This window comes from Pseudochaenichthys georgianus, chromosome 22 (genome assembly GCF_902827115.2).
Source record: "Pseudochaenichthys georgianus chromosome 22, fPseGeo1.2, whole genome shotgun sequence".
NCBI classification, from domain to species: domain Eukaryota; kingdom Metazoa; phylum Chordata; class Actinopteri; order Perciformes; family Channichthyidae; genus Pseudochaenichthys; species Pseudochaenichthys georgianus.
In genome coordinates this window covers 9,513,862-9,531,284 of record NC_047524.1, presented here as the reverse complement: position 1 = coordinate 9,531,284, position 17,423 = coordinate 9,513,862, and the positions used below count along the sequence as shown (strand labels likewise).

The following is a 17,423-nucleotide window of genomic DNA, read 5'->3' as shown; positions in this document are numbered from 1 at the left end:
AGGATTACAAACCTCTAAACTGAAATGTAGTTGTGTTTTAGAGAGGTTGAAGTGATGACTGCATTGTTTGTTTGCAACGAGCCTGACTTTTGCCATGTGTTTATCCCTGTGCTGAACGGATTGCTGTAGTTTCAGGACTTGGTTCTGCAGGTATGAAATCTAACCGTAGCATACTCCTCTTAGCTCCTCTAGTGCATGGTGTGTATCGTCCATCATTATTTCTGTGCTATCATCCATAGATTAATTCTTTCTTATCATATTTTCATCTGCATTTAATCTTGGCAATGTTTCATATTCGTTTGCTTCTGTTTTGCACTTCATTTGTTTCTGTTTTGCACTTCATTTGTCTTTCACTTCATGCCACTGCTATCTGGAATGGCCTAATTTCAATGTTGGATACCCGTCGTTGCATATCTGGAATGAATGGCTTATACATCGGCACATCTTGTTTCTTACTTTTCTTAATACCCAGAAACATGTCCTACATAATGTGGTCCTCCATGTCTCTGCAGGTGGAGAGTCTACAAGCTATCATCAAAGACAAGACAGAGGACCATGACTCATTGATCGCAGCCAATCAGCAGGCCCAGCGGGATCTCGCAGAGTGCAACGAGGAGATAGACAAGCTAGCTGGGCGAATCAGAGAGCTGGAGCAAGCCCTGCTCAACGACGCCGAGGGTAAACGATCCATCAGTCAACTGGAACAAGAGCTCCACAGATCGAAGCTGAGAGAACAGGAGCTCTCGCAGGTAAGGCAATTGAACATCTACATGTTCATACCACAGTGCACATGAGTGTTTATTTTCTCACAAATGTTCTCTCACTTTTGACAGGATAAGCAGGCACTGGAGCAGCAGCAGCTGTCCAACAGGCTACAAATCTCGGCCCTGCAGTCTAAAGTGGATGAGACGAGACACTGTTACCATGACAACCAGCGTGAACCCACCCAGGAGCTTAGCGACGCGCTGGACCTCGCTCAGCAGAGCCTACGGAGCAAAGAGCAAGAGGTCTGTAAGACTTTTACCCACAGCTGGTGTTTGGTTGATTTGGGCTAATGAGTAGTAGCTGTTGATTACAATTAGGTTCAGTGTTGGTACAAACAGGTATGGATGCAGCCTTGATCCATCGTTGAGTATATGCAGCTCAATATTTCTAACCCACTGCTGAAAACTATTTGCCGTTAACTTAAAGAGCAACTTGCAGGATTTCATATGTTTTACGGGACATAAGGGCAGGAATTTTATTTTTATGTGTCATATTACGTCACATAGGGGAGCAACTTTTCTCGGACTCCTTCTCTGCCCAATTCACGGTAGTAGTTGGTTTGAGCAGTTGTGATTTAGTGAGCTGGTAATTTTTAGTGAGCTGGTAATTTTACATTGAATTTCACAATTTGTAATCATGGTGAGCTATTGTGTTTGTGCAGGTTGCACCGCCATATGCATACGAATATACATTTTCAACCTCGTCTGTGTCAAAACTAGCATTGTGAACCATGTTTATTAATACGTTAGACCGGCCGCTCTCCCTGATGTGACGTCACACGCGGGTGGTGTTTTTTTAAAAGAAATTGTATGTCTTACAAAAACAACGCCATATGTCACTGTAGTGTATATTTATGTATATTTTTTTGAAAATCTATTGTATACATCATTTTCCTACACATTTATTCACTGGGGTCTCTAACCTGCAAGTTGCTCTTTAAATATGATGTCTTAAAAATAAGCCTTTATGAGCAGTGCATTGTTAATTACATTACATTACATTTAGCTGACGCTTTTATCCAAAGCGACTAGGGTTGGGTATCGTTTGAATTTCCACGATTCCGATTCTACTTTTCGATTCCGGTTCTTAACGGTTCTCAATTCCGATTCTTTGAGTGGCAGGGTAAAAAAAATGATTAAGTTCTTGTTGAGAAAAACAAGCATATCTGCCTTCTCAGGCATATCAGGAAGAAATGTTTGAACATTTTAAAGCAAAATGCTTCAATCTGGTGCACTTTAAGCAGAATTACTGGAGACTAGATTTAGGGGGTACATAAACACCCATATGAAAAAGATCGGTTTACAATTGAATAATAAAATAAGTATGTGAGCATAACCAATAACCCATAGCCAATAACAAATACATGTAACGTATTTTATGTTTGTTGTTCATTCAAATTTTACTATTTTATTTATGCATATTTTTTTATCTCCAGTTTAAAACGATATGTCTGGTTTACTGTCCTATAGTATACATTGGAATGATTTCAAACCTGTTTTATCCCAATAATTATAAAGGAGTGCCTTGGAAATATGTGTTTACATAAATTGTGATCAAAACGTTTGAGACCCACTGAGATAACTTAGACTAAAGTGAACTATCTAAACACTTTACCTCACTGAGCTGTAGTTATCAGCCTCAGTCTGACTGGAGAGGACTCTCCTCCACATCATTGTAGAAACATCTTCTTCTTCCGTTAGAGCAGCGAGCACCAGATGCTAATAACAACAGCGCCGGTTCCAGTGCACCCTCCCTTTCTCCCTCGCTCCCTCGCACTTTGTCTGTGAGCTGCGGTTGTCAGATAAGCCAACATCCCCCATTTTCATCACTTGCAGCGCCCATCGTACAGGGCGAATGAAACGTGTAACCGGGGTGAAAAAGGGTGTTACATTTACTTAATTATGAATGTTGTTACATCAAGGCTGAAAATTAGGATGAGCACCAACGGTCAAAACATTTGTTCCCTCCCAGAGCTGTCAGCGCAGCGCCTCCACAGATCTGGCGCCCTAGGCGAACATCTATAATGCCAGTGCTACGGGCCGGCCCTGGTCTCAGGTTACGCTGTAGGAAGTGTAGGTACAACGTAGGGCTGCGCGATTTTGGGAAAAAATCTAATTGCGATTTTTCTGACAAATATTGCGATTGCGATTCGAATTGCGATATTTGTTTTTAAGCGACCCAACGGAAGTTTATTGTAAAATGCGGCCATAACTCCGGCTAGGAAGGTCGTATCAACGTACTCCAGTCTCTAGCAGCCCGAGCTACGAGTGAAAGAACTAAACTTACATGAAACTTCCGTTGGGTTGCTTTAAAGTCAAGCTTCAGTTTAAGATTCACCCTGTAATAAATGTAAAACATGTGATGGAGCATCACTAACCTGACTCAGATGGTTTGTTTCACCAAACCATCTAGGAAAGCTCCATTGGAAGCCATTTGGAAAGGACAGGCACTTTCAAAAACACTTGGCAGGTGATTGGATCAATCAGTCTATCACCTTCTATCATGGGCCACTTCTGATTGATTAACAATGGCTGGTACATGTGGAGCACAGCACTTCTGATTGGTGTGGATGACTGACACACAAGAAGAAAAGAAAAGGAAAAGAAAAAAAAAAAATTGTAAAAAAAAAATTGTTAAAAAAAATCGCAGGCTTTGCGATTTGATAATCGCATCATTTCAAATCGCGATTTCGATTTAAAATCGATTAATCGTTCAGCCCTAGTACAACGCTACATTTCCCGCCCCGCCGCAGTCATACAGTAGGCTACGGAGAGCGGCGAGAAACATTTCCTCAGGCATAGAAAAGCGGAACCGAAATTCACATTTCTAAATGATGCCGTTGGAATCGAAATGTTGGAACCGGTTCCGAACCGGAACCGGTTCTCGGTACCCAACCCTAAAAGCGACTGACAAGAAGTACATTTGACCAGGAAGACACAACCTTGAAGAAAACAGAATCATATAAGTACATCAGGTTTCATAGAGCCAAACATTTCAAGTGCTACTCAACTGGCTATAGATAAACCAGTCCTTTTTATTAGTATATAAGTGCTCTGTTAGCAGTTCTTTGTTAATTCTATCGCTCGAAGTGGAGTCGAAAGAGATGAGTTTTCGGTCTGCGCCGGAAGATGTGCAGGCTTTCTGCTGTCCTGATGTCAATGGGGAGCTCATTCCACCATTTTGGAGCCAGGATAGCAAACCCACGTGTTTTTGCTGATGGGAACTTGGGTCCCCCTCGCAGCGAGGGTGCAGCGAGTCGTTTGGCTGATGTAGAGCACGCGCTGGGGTGTACAGTTTAACCATGTCCTGGATGTAGGAAGGGCCAGATCCATTCGCAGCATGGTACGCAAGTACCATTGTCTTGAAGTGGATTCTAGCAGTTACCGGAAGTGAGCGGAGGAGCGGCGTGGTGTGGGAACATTTTGGAAGGTTGAAGACCAGACGAGCCGCTGCATTCTGGATGAGCTGCAGAGGTCGGATGGCACATGCAGGTAGACCAGCCAGGAGGGAGTTGCAGTAGTCTAGGCGTGAGGTGACGAGACGGGACGTATCCTCCTGATGTTGTAGAGCGTGTATCTGCAGCAGCGGGTTGTACCAGCGATGTTTGCAGTGAAGGACAGTTTGTTATCTAGGATCACACCCAGATTCCTTGCAGTCTGAGTCGGGGAAACAACAGAGGTGCCGATGTTGATAGTCAGGTCAAGAGTGGGACAATCTTTTCCCGGAAGGAAAAGCAGTTCAGTTTTGTCAAGGTTGAGCTTGAGGTGATGAGCAGACATCCACTGAGAGATGTCAGCTAGACAAGCAGAGATGCGTGCGACGACCTGGGTCTCTGAGCGGGGAAAGGACAGAATTAATTGGGTGTCGTCAGCGTAGCAGTGGTATGAAAAACCATGCGGGCTAATGACAGATCCGAGCGAGTTTGTGTACAAGGAGAAGAGGAGGGGACGAAGAGCAGAGCCCTGAGGGACCCCTGTAGATAATTGACAAGGGTCGGACTCCTACCCTCTCCAAGTTATCCTGTAGGTGCGGTCTTTGAGGTATGAGGTGAGGAGGGAAAGTGCAGAGCCTGAAACTCCAAGTTCTTGGAGAGTGCGAAGGAGGAGCTGATGATTCACCGTGTCGAATGCAGCAGACAGGTCCAACAGGATGATGACAGAGGAGAGGGATGCTGCTTTGGCAGTCTGCAGTTCCTCAGAGACAGCAAGGAGAGCAGTTTCTGTGGAGTGACCTGCCTTGAAACCAGACTGGTTTGTTTTGTAATCCTAAAATATGTCTTTCACTAATAAGTCATGTTATGTGTTTTAGGTTGAGGCCGTGGTTGGCCAACTGGAGACTCTGCAGAGTGAATTGGGCCTCAAAGAGGTTGAACTAAAACACCTCGCTCTACAGCTGGAGCAACTGACCAATCAGAATGCAGATCATGTTAATGAGCTCCAAGAACAGATTGATGCGCTAAAGGTAAGTGCTTTTTGGTATTCTATAACATTGGCTAAATTAAATGCTTTTCCTATACTTTTTATTCTGTCTATAAGAAAGAGACTCGAGAAATGACAACCCAAAACGTATAACCCAGGCATCTTCAAAGTCCGGACTCCGGTCCAGATCCGTACCGAACCACAACTGTCTCTGGACTCTCAGCTAATTATACTTTTCATATGTATTATCTGTGTTATCTGCGAGACAACGCAACGAGTCAAAATTCTCCGCTATGTCCACTGCAAACAGCGCTCTGCATGTACGACTGTTCCACTGTCTGTGTGTGTCTGTCAACGCTTTGGTCCATTCACATTCAGTATCCCGTCAGCGTTTTTTCCCACCACCAACAGTCTGCGAATCAGAGGCACAGTAGGGCGGGTCTTCGCGGAATGCGGGTGGGAAAAATGTGTGTGTGTTAAAAAAAAAAAAGTCAGAGTGAGAGTTAACAGCTCATCTAGTTGCATCTGTACTGTAGCTAGTCGCCTACTAGTAGCCTAGTTTCACTTACCGGGGTTGCATGGGGTGGCAACTGCCACCCTAAAAATAGGCCTTGCCACCCCAGTGGTTTGAAAGAAAAGTTGTGGCTCATCGGACATTTATGAGAGAAAGTCTCTAATGTCCGAGTGCAAGTGAATGCAGCACAAGATGCACATCTTGTAACCCCGGCCCTGGCGGGAGCGTGGAAATATGATTGGCGGTGATTTCATTTGAACGGCGCAAAACGAGAAGCATTCGGACACAAGTACTGAAGGAATGAGGTATTTGCGGTCTACAATGACAGAGAAGAGACTGTCAAGTTTGGCTGTACTCAGCATTGAATCAAAACGCACTAAAGCTGTTGATCTTAATATGTTTGTGAGGAGTTTTGCTGAACAAGATGGTAATCGCCGCATTCAGCTGCAATAGACATGTCAACTTGATGCTCTGCTCACGGATGAGCATACAAAACTGTTAAGATGATGACCTTAGGTGTGTAAATATATTTTTTTCTTTGAGGGGGTCTGCCCCCAAAAAACAGTTTTAAGTCCTGAGAAAGTCAAATAAGACGGTGTGTAAAACTACACTGCCCAGCCAAAAAAAAGTAACCACTTTGATTTAACTAGGCCAGTAGGTAAGGACTTTCCACTGGATAAGAACTGAAGTATAAAAGAATGCATGACTGAAGTGATGGAGACCACGTTGAAGGCAAACAAAAAGAGGAAATAACAGGTCAAATCAAGCAAATCCCCCTCTCAGATTCCACAGCAACCAGAAGAACATAAATACTGGCTGGTTATTTGATTCATCAGCTTTGTGATGGAATAGAAAATGCACAGTGCATTTCCTTAGCTGTGGATGAGTCCACTGACAATGCTCTGTTGCTGGTGTTTGTGAGTTTTTATGATGAGGCAAAGGGGGAGTTTGTTGAAGATGTGTTGGGCCTGACGAACCTCAGTGGACACACAAGGGGGGGGCCAAGACATTTATAAAGCAATAATGGGAATGCTGAATGAAAGAGGGTGCAGCTGCCTTTATTCATAACTGTGCAGCTCTTACACTGCGACTCTGAGGGATAAAGCACAGACACAATAACAATGAAAACTGCTGCATACAGATAATTTTTATTTTTCCAACCTTGTGTTAAGAATCTTGTTGCAATTGTTTAAAAGTTTGAATGACCGTAATAAACGGACCTTTGTCTTATTGAAAAAAAAAATGTTGGACCTTTTAAGATTTGTATTTAAGTACCCCTGGTATAACTTATAACTACAGGGTGTCCGCGGGGTCTTAAAAAGTATTAAAAGTTGATCAATTTAGCGAAAGTTAAGGCTATTAAAAAGTATTAAACGGCATTTTCCAAGGTATTACATTTTGTAGCTTGTTTTCAATAAGTATATGAATTGTCCAAAGAGGTTGTGTTCTACAGTTTGTAGTTTATTTATGTCATCCCGTTGGATTTGACGTCATCTGAACATGACATCGCACGCTCACTGCTTGATAGTGCGCGAAGGTCCGTTTACGCCGGTTGTTAAACATCGTTTTGGGGAAATGCAAGTTTGTGTCCAAATGGTTGGAAGATAAGGAGGAAGGACAATCAATACTGTATATAGTAAAGTGTGTCGCCAATGTAACCGGTTAGAACTCGAAGTGGCGATGAGGTCTTAAAATGTATGGAAACTTTCCATACATTTTAAGACCTCATCTCCACTTCCAGTTTTAACCTTTGACCCTTTCCATTGGAAAAAAGGTATTCAATTTGACTTCAGGATTCCTGCATATACCCTGAACTAAACTGGTAGTTACAACTCTGCTTGCAGGAAAATGTTTCTGCTCTCGCCATACTCAATGAGGAGAGAGAGGAGCAGAGCGAAGCTGAGGAACCAGAGGAGGAGAATTTCCCCTCAGCATTAATCGAGGAGAAAAATCAGGAGATCGACCACCTCAACGCTGAGATCCAAAGACTGGAACAGGAGTTGGACAACACCGAGGACAACAAGGTCAGAATACATTCACACAGAATGCATAAAGACAGCATGGCAGCTCCCCTAGTTGATGAGAAGAATGCACTTGTCTGATGAATTGTTCTTTTTCTGACACACAGGCTTTGGAGGCTGAGCTGGAGGATCTGCGCTCACAGGTTGAACACCTTCAGTCTGAGGTCATGAGAGTGCGTCAGGACACACAGGAAGAAGTGGAGCGCCTTCATGAGGTCATCAGCACTCTGCAGGCAGAACTCGCCACATTAGGCCCGAACCTGCATGAAGTGAGTGATTCTCAGGATGGGGACAGCATCAATCCCTCACCGGCTCCCAGCCCCGAACCTGACAACTACACCGTCCAAGAACAGGCGAGGAGGGGGGGGGCGAACAGCCTGAAGCAGGAGCTCAGCCTGAGTTACTCTGCCTCCTCTCATTCCCTGCGATCGCGCTTCAAGACCCTGCAGAGTCAGCTGGAGGCGGCGGCGGCAGAGAAAGAGGGACTGGAGAGATTACTGCTCACTCAGGAGGAAGAGTACAGAGGACACGGGGAGGAGTTCGGAAAGAGGCTGACCGCAGAGAGGGAGAAGGCCGATAAACTCCAAAGTGTCCTCACCCTCAAAGAAGCTGAGCTGGATGAAGTCAAAGCCCAGAAAGAAGGGGATGCAGAGGAGAGGAAACTATCTGAAGAGGTAAATGACAAAGTTCAGAACCAAGAGATGAGCACCCTGCGTGACAAGAACCTCCATCTCAACTCTCTGATTGCTGAAGTCCAAAAGAAAGAACAGGAGAGGGTGACCGAGATGGACACTCTAAAAACAAAGGAGCAGGAGATGGAAATGGAAACGGAAGTCCTCCGAGAAACCAGCCTCACTCTCGAGAGACAAGTCCAGGAGATGAGAGCCGAGCTGGTCGACATGGAGGAACTGGTTGATGAGGAAAGGATAAAGATTAAAACCCTCAAGACTGTGAAGGGAGAGCTGTCTGCTGAGCGCGAGACACTGAGGAGGAGGGAGGGGAAACTGCAGGAGGAAATAGAAAATCTCAGACAGGAAGCGACTTCCATGAGAGCCTGTATCCAGGAGCTGACGGTCCAGCTCAATGAGAGGGAAGCCAGTCAGGAAGAGGCTCAGAAGGAGGTGCTGGTGAGTCAGATACAAGTTCAACTGGGATGTTCTTAGTGTTAAATGCATTGAGGCAAATCTAAAGATGAATGGTAACGTGATGCATCCTCCTTGTGACTTGCATAGCTTCTTTTTTGGTAAACATGTTTTGATTTACTTTATTTTTTACATTTATTGCCTTATGTGTATATATAAAACACCTCTTCCTAATTACAAAATATGACATTATACAAAATATATTGATGATAATGATAATAATAATAATTATATAAACAAAATCCATTAAAATAACACACACACACACACACACACACACACACACACACACACACACACACACACACACACACACACACACACACACACACACACACGAGAGCTTCCCCCAGACCAGTGATCCTCTTTTGATCATTTGCTCCGCTAATAACCAATCAGATCGATGGATTCCAGAGAAGAGGAAACTTTGAAGGCCTTTTTCTCAACATGATGACTCGGTGATAGTCATCATGTAATGTGATATATTTTGCTTAATGTTTGGAGTTCAAAAACAATCCGGATGTCATTGGAAAGCTAGGAATCTCCTCTTTCCAGCAGTTAATACAAGTCAAAATGTGTCTTCGGGTCAATGCGACTGATTTCGATAGAACAGGTCACATATAGTCTATAAATAACCAAATCTATAATCACCAATCAACCAGAACAAGTATTTTCCTCCAGCCTGTGCTCCATGTTTGAACAGTGTCTAAGTTAAGCCATTCACTTAACTTTGTGGACCTGTTTCAACAAGCGCTAAGTCCGGAGAGCAAATATCTTGCTGCCGTTCTTAATGCTAGCTTACAGCTGTGCTAGCATCTGCAGGCGAGCCCACATCTGGTTGTATTTAACTGCCGTAACACGTCACATCACAGCGTCGCTGCTCAGACTGCAGACTCTTACAAACACGTAGGAAGTGACTTTAAATTGAGGAAGTAGAAGGGGAAATATTTACTAGCTGTTTTTTAAAGCTCTGATGCACTTTATTTTTTATTTCTTTACGTTCTGACTTTGCAGGATTTGGTAAGGAGAAGTTGTGGTCGATTGTAAAAGAATGGAGGCGGCATTAAATGTGTTGGGCTGCTGCATGTCTTTGCCGTCTGATCTGATTTCTGAGTTTCTTTGCGTTTGTACTTTGTAGCAAATGTATTGTCATAGTGTGCTAAAGGGGTATCTAGCAGTAGATGTAAAATAGCACGGACAGGTGGTAATCGTTAAAAAGCCCTTTACATTACATTGCAGGTTATCGGTTGTTGCTCTTATGTAAACGGTAGTTCTTCCAGGAAAAACCTAACGATTAAAGTTCAAAGATGGCATGTAGCTGCAGTGTTTTTATCAATAAGAGTCTATGAAAGGCATTATGTTGCTGCTAATAAGAATGTTTATCTTTGTCTCAGACCCATGCTGAGGTTACTCTGGCTAAAGCAGATGCTGCTTTGAGACAGAGGGAGGCTGAGCTCGCCAGACTGAGGGCGGAGCATCAGGCTCTGAAGGCGGAGCTTACTGAGGTGAAACAGGGTCTGAGTACCAGCACAGAGAGGGCGGAGAAACTACATGAGGAAGGACAGGTGGGAATATTTGACATTTTAGTACAAAATATAAGCTTTAAGCATGATTTAATGTCTTATTTCTGTATGGATCTACTCCAAGTACGCAGCAATTGCTTGAGTATAGTAAGCTGTATTGACGGCTGTATTTTGATGTACCTTATTTCTGTGTCAGACTAAAGACCGCGCCCTGCTTAACCTTGAGACTGATAACCAGCGGCTGAAGGCGCAGCTTCGGGCTCTTCAGGAAGACCTGGCTGTTCAGGAAGAGGAACTGGCCTATCAGCAAAGGGAACTACAGCAACTCAGACAACACTGTGACCAGCAGGACACACTCCCTCACCAACGAGGACACACACAGAAGGGTGAGTAATGAATGATGACACATTTTTCATGGCACATAAACACCAATGGTGGAAGTTATTATGTTTATTTGAGCTTGATCGTAGTTTTATTGCACTATGAATGTAAATATGTTTCACTTTTACTGAATTAAAGGATGGAAATCAATAACTAACATTGCGTGATCTTAGAATTTAAAGAAGAGTTTACCTTTTGAGTTGTCAAATTGGTTAGAAATTGAATCGCACACTATTTTTGATGTAACTTCAAGTCACTAATCAAGCAAAAATTGCCAAAATATGTATTTTCCAGCATCTGGAATGTAAAAATATATTGCTTTTTTTTCCCTCTGTCTTATTAAATATCAACCTAATGTTATATTGATTGTCTTTATTTTCTTCCTTTTTGTTAGATATTTCTCACAGAGCCTTTGAGGACCTTGTGAGCGTCTCTCGTGATGACGTCTCTCTGAGCTCTCCGGAGGTTTTAAGGAGACTCGAATGCTCCGAAGACAGAATTCCAGAGCGTTTCCGCGCCTCTGCTATCGGCTCCCGTCTGTCTGAGTTCAGCGCTCTGAACAGCACCGGCCTGGACCTCCACCACGCCAAGACCTCTCCCAGAGTCGTGATGGAGTCTCCACGCTCCAGGACCATCACACCGGAGCCGGTCACGCAGAGTTCCCGCTCTCCAATCTCCGGCTCCGTGTCCGTCAACGACAACTTCTCCATGCTCGACTCCCTGGACACTGACAAAGTTTGTGATCTTACTCTTGCGTACAAAGATTAAAATGTTTAATTGTCATATGCACAAAGCTACAGTGTAGAAATGGCATTGAAATTCTTCTGACCGGAGCTCCTCCAACAATGCAACATATATAATAAAAAGTAGTGCAAAAAGTCTATATGCATGTCAACAGAATATATGATATGCACAAGAACAGAATAGATACATGCCACCATTTGGGGGCATTTAAGTCTTTTATTGGTTCAGATGTTTTTAGGTATTTGTTTGATTTTGTTTTAAATATATATATTTTTTGTAATTCTTATCTTAGATGCGCGAGTTGGAAGATCTTGACATGACAACACCATCATCTCCTCTTGGTTCCACCTCCTCTTTGTCGGCACCAGAATGGGCCAGTGATGGATATGGTAGCAGTGAGTATTTATTTTGACATTGTAATTGGATAAAAATGCAGCTTTATGGCGCAAAATAATGTCTTTATATCAGGCTTCAAATAATACTTGTTAGTTGCATATAAGTATTATTTTTATATTTTGGTCTTTCTTCGGCGTTTGTAGATCTTACATTTTTTTTTTCATGTCCGAGATTTTTCAGCTACTGTCTTCCTTTCTCTTGTGCTCCAGATGTGAGTTCAGAGTTGGGTGCGAGGCTGAAGGTGGAGCTGGAGCAGACTGAGAGGCTTGATGCTCAGTTTCTTGAGTATCTCCGCTGCCGAGGAATGAACCCCACAGTAAACACAGATAGTGCTGCAGGCAGTATGAGCTACAGCGATGAGCTGTTGTCCCCTGAGCTGCAGGTAGGATTTAAATACACTTTTCAGTGACTAATCATTTGACAGTGTGGTGGTAAGATTTCACTCAGTTTCTGTTTCCAACTCCCTACAGTGTCTGCTGAAGAAGGTGTATCAAGAAAGCTGCAGGATTCTCACTTTGTCCAAGCGTCGTGCCACTTCCTCAACATACCCTCACGTCTCGGACTTAAGAGCCTTTGCATTGAGTCACACAGAGCATCATTCTGAAGGTGGCTCTATTGTACTGGACCGGCGGGACAATCCGTCCTCCATCCCCCCCATGGGCTGGCAGCAGGAGAAGAGGGCGCTGCAGGAGACCGTGGTCGCTCTCAGAGAGCTGCTATGTCGTATGGCACAGAGACCCACACAAGTGAGTTTCTGTTGTTTTAAAGATGCTAGGAATGTACCAAATGTCTATCTTTTTAAAAAGGTATTTCAAAGAAGCTTTGAATCTACAAAAAACATGTTTAAAGTGATGTCTTGAAATCAAATGCAGATACATGGTCTTGGTGCTGATCATGTTCTTCTTCCTCCTTCAGACTGACCACAGAGTGGAAGGTGACTGGCACGGAGATCGGGTTGATGGACAGGTTGAATCCCAACTGAGGGCCGAGTTGGAGGAGAGTCAGAAACAACTGAAGTGTGCTCATGACACTCAGCAAGAGCACAAGAACAAAATGCAGTCAGTCAGGTATATTTAAAATGTTTCTCCACAAGTATCCTATCCTACACATAACAGAATACTCTATATATTGTCAATCATGATGTGTGAATTCAGCAATTTGTCACAAGCGGGACGCAACCAACTCGTGTTTATTTGATATCTGTATCAATATAGATTTTATCCAAATAAATATTTTAAACCAGTGAGTGCGGGGCAAGATTTAAATGGCTTACCTCCCTTGTTGTAGAAATGAACATGCGTGTTAGTATAAACTTTCACTTGGTTCGTCATGTTTCTGTCACACTTGGATGTTATATTACAGAAAGTGGTGAAAAGTAAGGTTTGAATTGTGCTTTTTGTCTCTTCAGGGTGGCTGTAGCAGAGGGTGAGGAAGCCTTGAGAAGGGAGCAGGTCAGAGTCCAGGAGCTTCAACAACAGCTGGAGCAGGAGCGAGCTCTGAGTCAGCGCAAGGACAGAGAGAAGGAGGAAAGGAGAGAGGTGAGACGAGGACCAAAAACATGCCTACTTAATATAACATGTTCTTAGTTAGAACATCTGTATCATTGGTTCAACATCATCATGTCTTAAACACCATTGTGAGTGTCTGTCTATTACTGTTATCATTTATATATTATATTTTCATGCTGTTATTTCCAGTTTATTTTTTGCCATGTTCTTGGTACCATTTAAGAAAACTCAACAATGATTATTTTCTGGATGCTGCGATCATTTTAATGTGGAAATATTGTTGGTAGGGTTTAGTTTTATTAATGGCAGTGTATAAACGATTTTACTGAGTTCAAAAGATCAAACAAAGTGAAGAATGCAGAGTGCTCTTCAACTTTCCCTTTTGAAACTCTGACGGATGACCCCCCCCCCTTTCCTCTGCAGGCTCTGCATGTATCCTCTGAGCAGCAGAGGTCAGAGGTCATGGCTCTAAAGGGTCTGGTGGAGCAGGAGAGAGTGGCCTGCAGCAACCTGAGACGGGAGCTCCAGATTGAACAGTCCCGCAGTGAGCTGCTGGAGAAACGCCTTGACGACACTCAGAAGGAGCTAGGAGACGAACGGCAACTCTCTGCTAACCAGAAAGAGCTCAAACTGCAAGACAAGACTCGTCTGGAGCGCCTTCTGGCCGAAGCAGAGTCTCGCCTCGCAGAAATCCACTCCACGCTCGCAGAAGCTCACAGGAAGGTGGACGAAGAGAGAGAACGTTACTCCAGGCAGGTGGATGAGCTCAGCCGGAGACACGAGGCCGATGCCACCAGAGACAGGAAGTTCATCTCCGACATGCGCGCCCAGCTGGAGCAGGAGCGAAGGCAGGGGGAGGAGCTTGCAGCTGTGATGAACAAACTGAGGGCTGAGCTTCTGCAGAGCAGGAGCAAATGGGAAGAGGAGGACAGGGCGAGGAGGGCGGAGCTGCAGAGGGAGAAGGAGGCCGCCATCCAACAACGTGTCGCTGTGGAGACTCTAAAGGAGCAGAAACAGGAAACCTGCTGTGCTTTAGAGATGGAGCGAGCGCGCAGCACACAGCAAGGGGTGGAACTGACCGAGCTGAAGGAGAAACTGCACCTGATAAAGGACAAAGAGAGGGAGAGGGAGGAGCAGTGGGAGAGAGAGAGGAGGAAGGGGAGGCAGGAGCAGATGGAGAGGGAGAGACGGCAAGAGAGGACCAATGACAAACTGGTAAAATATAATACACTTCTTAACTATACTCACCACTTTGACAAATGTAATTCTACTTTTTCGATACGTTTAAGATAATTTTCGTTCCTCACACACATGCTCCTTTTCTAAACATTTCTTACTTTAGTGTGAGCTGGAGATGTTGAGGCAACAGGACCAGCAGCGCATGCAGGAGCTGCAGCACACTCTGGTAGAGCTGGAAAGAGAGGAGAAAGAAATGTCTGCTCAGAGGCTGAGGCAGCATAACATCGCTGCATCTTCACAGCATCTCCAGAGTGACTTCCAGACAGGCAGCGCACAACACAACCAGCAGGTACACACGTGGTTATTACTGCAGTGGAACCAGCCACAGACCCCTCTACTATATCACTTGTAGATGCTAGTAATATATAGGAATACACTCACTGGACTGTTGTGAAATGAATGTACCTTCCACTCCCTAGATGCCGTCGTCACAGAATCTGCTGGAAAGGATGATGAAGGAGAACTCTGAGCTGACGGAGTGCGTGACATCGCTCAGCCAGGAGAAAGCCACCCTCAAACACAGACTCACCTTCCTGGAGCGAGAGCTGCGGCTCACGGAGAACGAGCTGGCCAAGGTCACCACGGAAACTGAAAACAGACCCACCAAAGATGTGATCAGCAACACCAAGGTACAAATCTGTTCTTGGACAGCTGATGAAAGATTTATCACTGCGTTGATGGTGCAGCAAGAGGGGGCCCACTTAAGTAAATCAAAACATTTAATATATGTTGGCTTAACAATTAGTTGCAGAGAAAAAGATTTGCCATTTATATTGGTCTATTAAGTGCTTCTTTTTTTTTAAAGCACAAATGCTACAATATGCTGCTGTTGTGTTTTCTTGCTTTTCTCTGTTTTATATTGAACTAAATATGTTGGGGACTGGACTCGATTTTAACAAGACATACAAATACATCATATTACATTTTGAGAAATTGAGATGAACTTTTTTCCTTATTTCCAGACATTTTATGGACCACGGTTCAAACGATACCTGTGTTTATTGTTTTGCAGGTGCAGCGTCTGTATGAGCGCTACCTGCGTGCGGAGAGCTTCAGGAAAGCTCTGGTGTACCAGAAACGTTACCTCGTACTGCTGTTGGGAGGATTCCAGGAGTGTGAGCAGGCCACACTGTGTCTCATCGCACGTATGGGGGCATGGCCGACTCCCCCCCTCTCCTCCTACAACAGACCCCGCAGTCGATTTAGAGCTGTTGTACGAGTTGTCATTGCTGTCTCAAGGTAAGAAGAAGTGTTGCAGGATGTAACGATATGAGAGTTTGTCACGACTGGTCTGTGGATAAAACTGATCAGACGATTTCTTTCAGAATGAAATTCCTAACCAAGAAGTGGCAGAAAGCGATCAAAAGCTTATCCATCTCTGGGAGTGTCAATGGACATGCTCCAGGTGAGCTCAAAAAAGATTTATGATGAGATGCATCCCTTCACGCTGTGTGGGTGTAATTGTAATCTCGATGTCTCTTACAGGACCTAAAGCTGAAGTTCTAAGGCAACTCCAGCCAAGAATACATTTTGAATCGCCACCAAACCGAGACAGCAGTTCCGTCCACAGAGACACAGTGTCGGCTCTCGTTCCACCCAAAAAATCCCCCTTCAGGTTGCACAACAGGTTTGGGCCCTTATTGAATTGTAGATTCTATAGGAATAAAGTCATTTCTCATTAATAAGCTTTTTTCTTTCCAGGTCGTACTCCAGCCCTACTCCGGCTCTGGAGACGTCAGGAGGAACGTCTCAGGATCCAGAGCGATCTCTGACAGAATATATCCACCATCTAGAGAAAGTCCAGCAGCGATTGGTTGGAGCAAGACAAAGTGAGGGGCATTAACTCTCTGTAAGGTGAAACCAGGGATTTACAGCACTAAAGTCACACTTGATGAAAACTGGAAACACAGGGTCTACAAAAGGGTTGTTTCATCGGTTAAAGATTTGGGGTCAATGTCACTTGTTTCTTTTGCACTCTGTTGGTCGTTTATCTTGGACTAGTTTTGAAGCTCAGAGCAGCGTGCAGTCAGGTTAGACATTACAGTCGTGACCCACAGACTTTAAGGCATCCCACTCAAAAACAGATAAGATTCAATCTTAAACATAAGCACAACTTTTCGGGTTCTCACCACCTATCCAGGAATAATAACAAATATCACACTGGGAGATGTTACAGGGCACTGGGTTCATGATGTATAGCTCTAATGCAGAGATCAGACAACAATCACGAGCGTAATGGTCAAGATTTTCAAGCTATGATGGGTCATTTCTGTTTAGTCTGCCACGTTACTCATCAGAGTCATGCAACAACCTTAGACTCTTGACTGCCTAATCTGACACAATCTGTCTCTCAAAGGACAATAACATTGTGTAGTCTGATCCCAGCATTAGGTGCATGTCTCCTAATTTGGTCACTTGTTTTTGGGAAGTGTTTTCCAATTCACCTGTGGAAAAAAACACAGACACAAGACAAGTTAATATAGGAACAATTGAGATGTTGTGATGGATGGCCAAACACTTCCTGTAAAACAGCATGTTATTCAATTCCAGAAAAACCTGTGTGCTCTATCATCTCCCAAACAAGTAAGCAAGACTCATATAGCCCTGTCCCCTAAAGAGGAAAGGAGGATACAGCCACCTTCTTCCCCTGATATGATTGGTAATCGGCAGCGCTGGCTGCAGGACAATAGGACGTGGCTGTACCTGAGCTGCTTGTCGCCCCCTTACGTGAATGGTCCAGGAGAGTGTGAGTGTAATGTACTCACTCCATCA

The 17,423-nt window shown here is 44.1% G+C and overlaps 1 protein-coding gene across 8 annotated transcripts in view; it reads left to right on the top strand.

The window, feature by feature from the left end:
- Positions 1 to 17,423, top strand: part of pcnt (pericentrin) — a 43,567-nt gene that overhangs the window by 25,227 nt on the left and 917 nt on the right. For 4 of the 8 annotated variants that reach the window (XM_071207271.1, XM_071207272.1, XM_071207269.1 and 1 more), the window contains 21 exons: positions 130 to 150; positions 513 to 749; positions 834 to 1,007; positions 5,074 to 5,226; positions 7,542 to 7,721; positions 7,826 to 8,845; positions 10,255 to 10,425; positions 10,580 to 10,769; positions 11,159 to 11,499; positions 11,801 to 11,903; positions 12,114 to 12,286; positions 12,375 to 12,650; positions 12,820 to 12,971; positions 13,313 to 13,442; positions 13,836 to 14,627; positions 14,755 to 14,940; positions 15,071 to 15,280; positions 15,664 to 15,890; positions 15,977 to 16,056; positions 16,137 to 16,278; positions 16,353 to 16,480. In XM_071207271.1, the coding sequence (XP_071063372.1) occupies positions 130 to 150; positions 513 to 749; positions 834 to 1,007; positions 5,074 to 5,226; positions 7,542 to 7,721; positions 7,826 to 8,845; positions 10,255 to 10,425; positions 10,580 to 10,769; positions 11,159 to 11,499; positions 11,801 to 11,903; positions 12,114 to 12,286; positions 12,375 to 12,650; positions 12,820 to 12,971; positions 13,313 to 13,442; positions 13,836 to 14,627; positions 14,755 to 14,940; positions 15,071 to 15,280; positions 15,664 to 15,890; positions 15,977 to 16,056; positions 16,137 to 16,278; positions 16,353 to 16,480 (5,086 nt within the window). Of the gene's footprint in view, positions 1 to 129; positions 151 to 512; positions 750 to 833; positions 1,008 to 5,073; positions 5,227 to 7,541; positions 7,722 to 7,825; positions 8,846 to 10,254; positions 10,426 to 10,579; positions 10,770 to 11,158; positions 11,500 to 11,800; positions 11,904 to 12,113; positions 12,287 to 12,374; positions 12,651 to 12,819; positions 12,972 to 13,312; positions 13,443 to 13,835; positions 14,628 to 14,754; positions 14,941 to 15,070; positions 15,281 to 15,663; positions 15,891 to 15,976; positions 16,057 to 16,136; positions 16,279 to 16,352; positions 16,506 to 17,423 lie in introns of all 8 variants that reach the window. The other 4 variants (XM_071207273.1, XM_071207270.1, XM_034112255.1 and 1 more) reach the window with 3 other exon arrangements.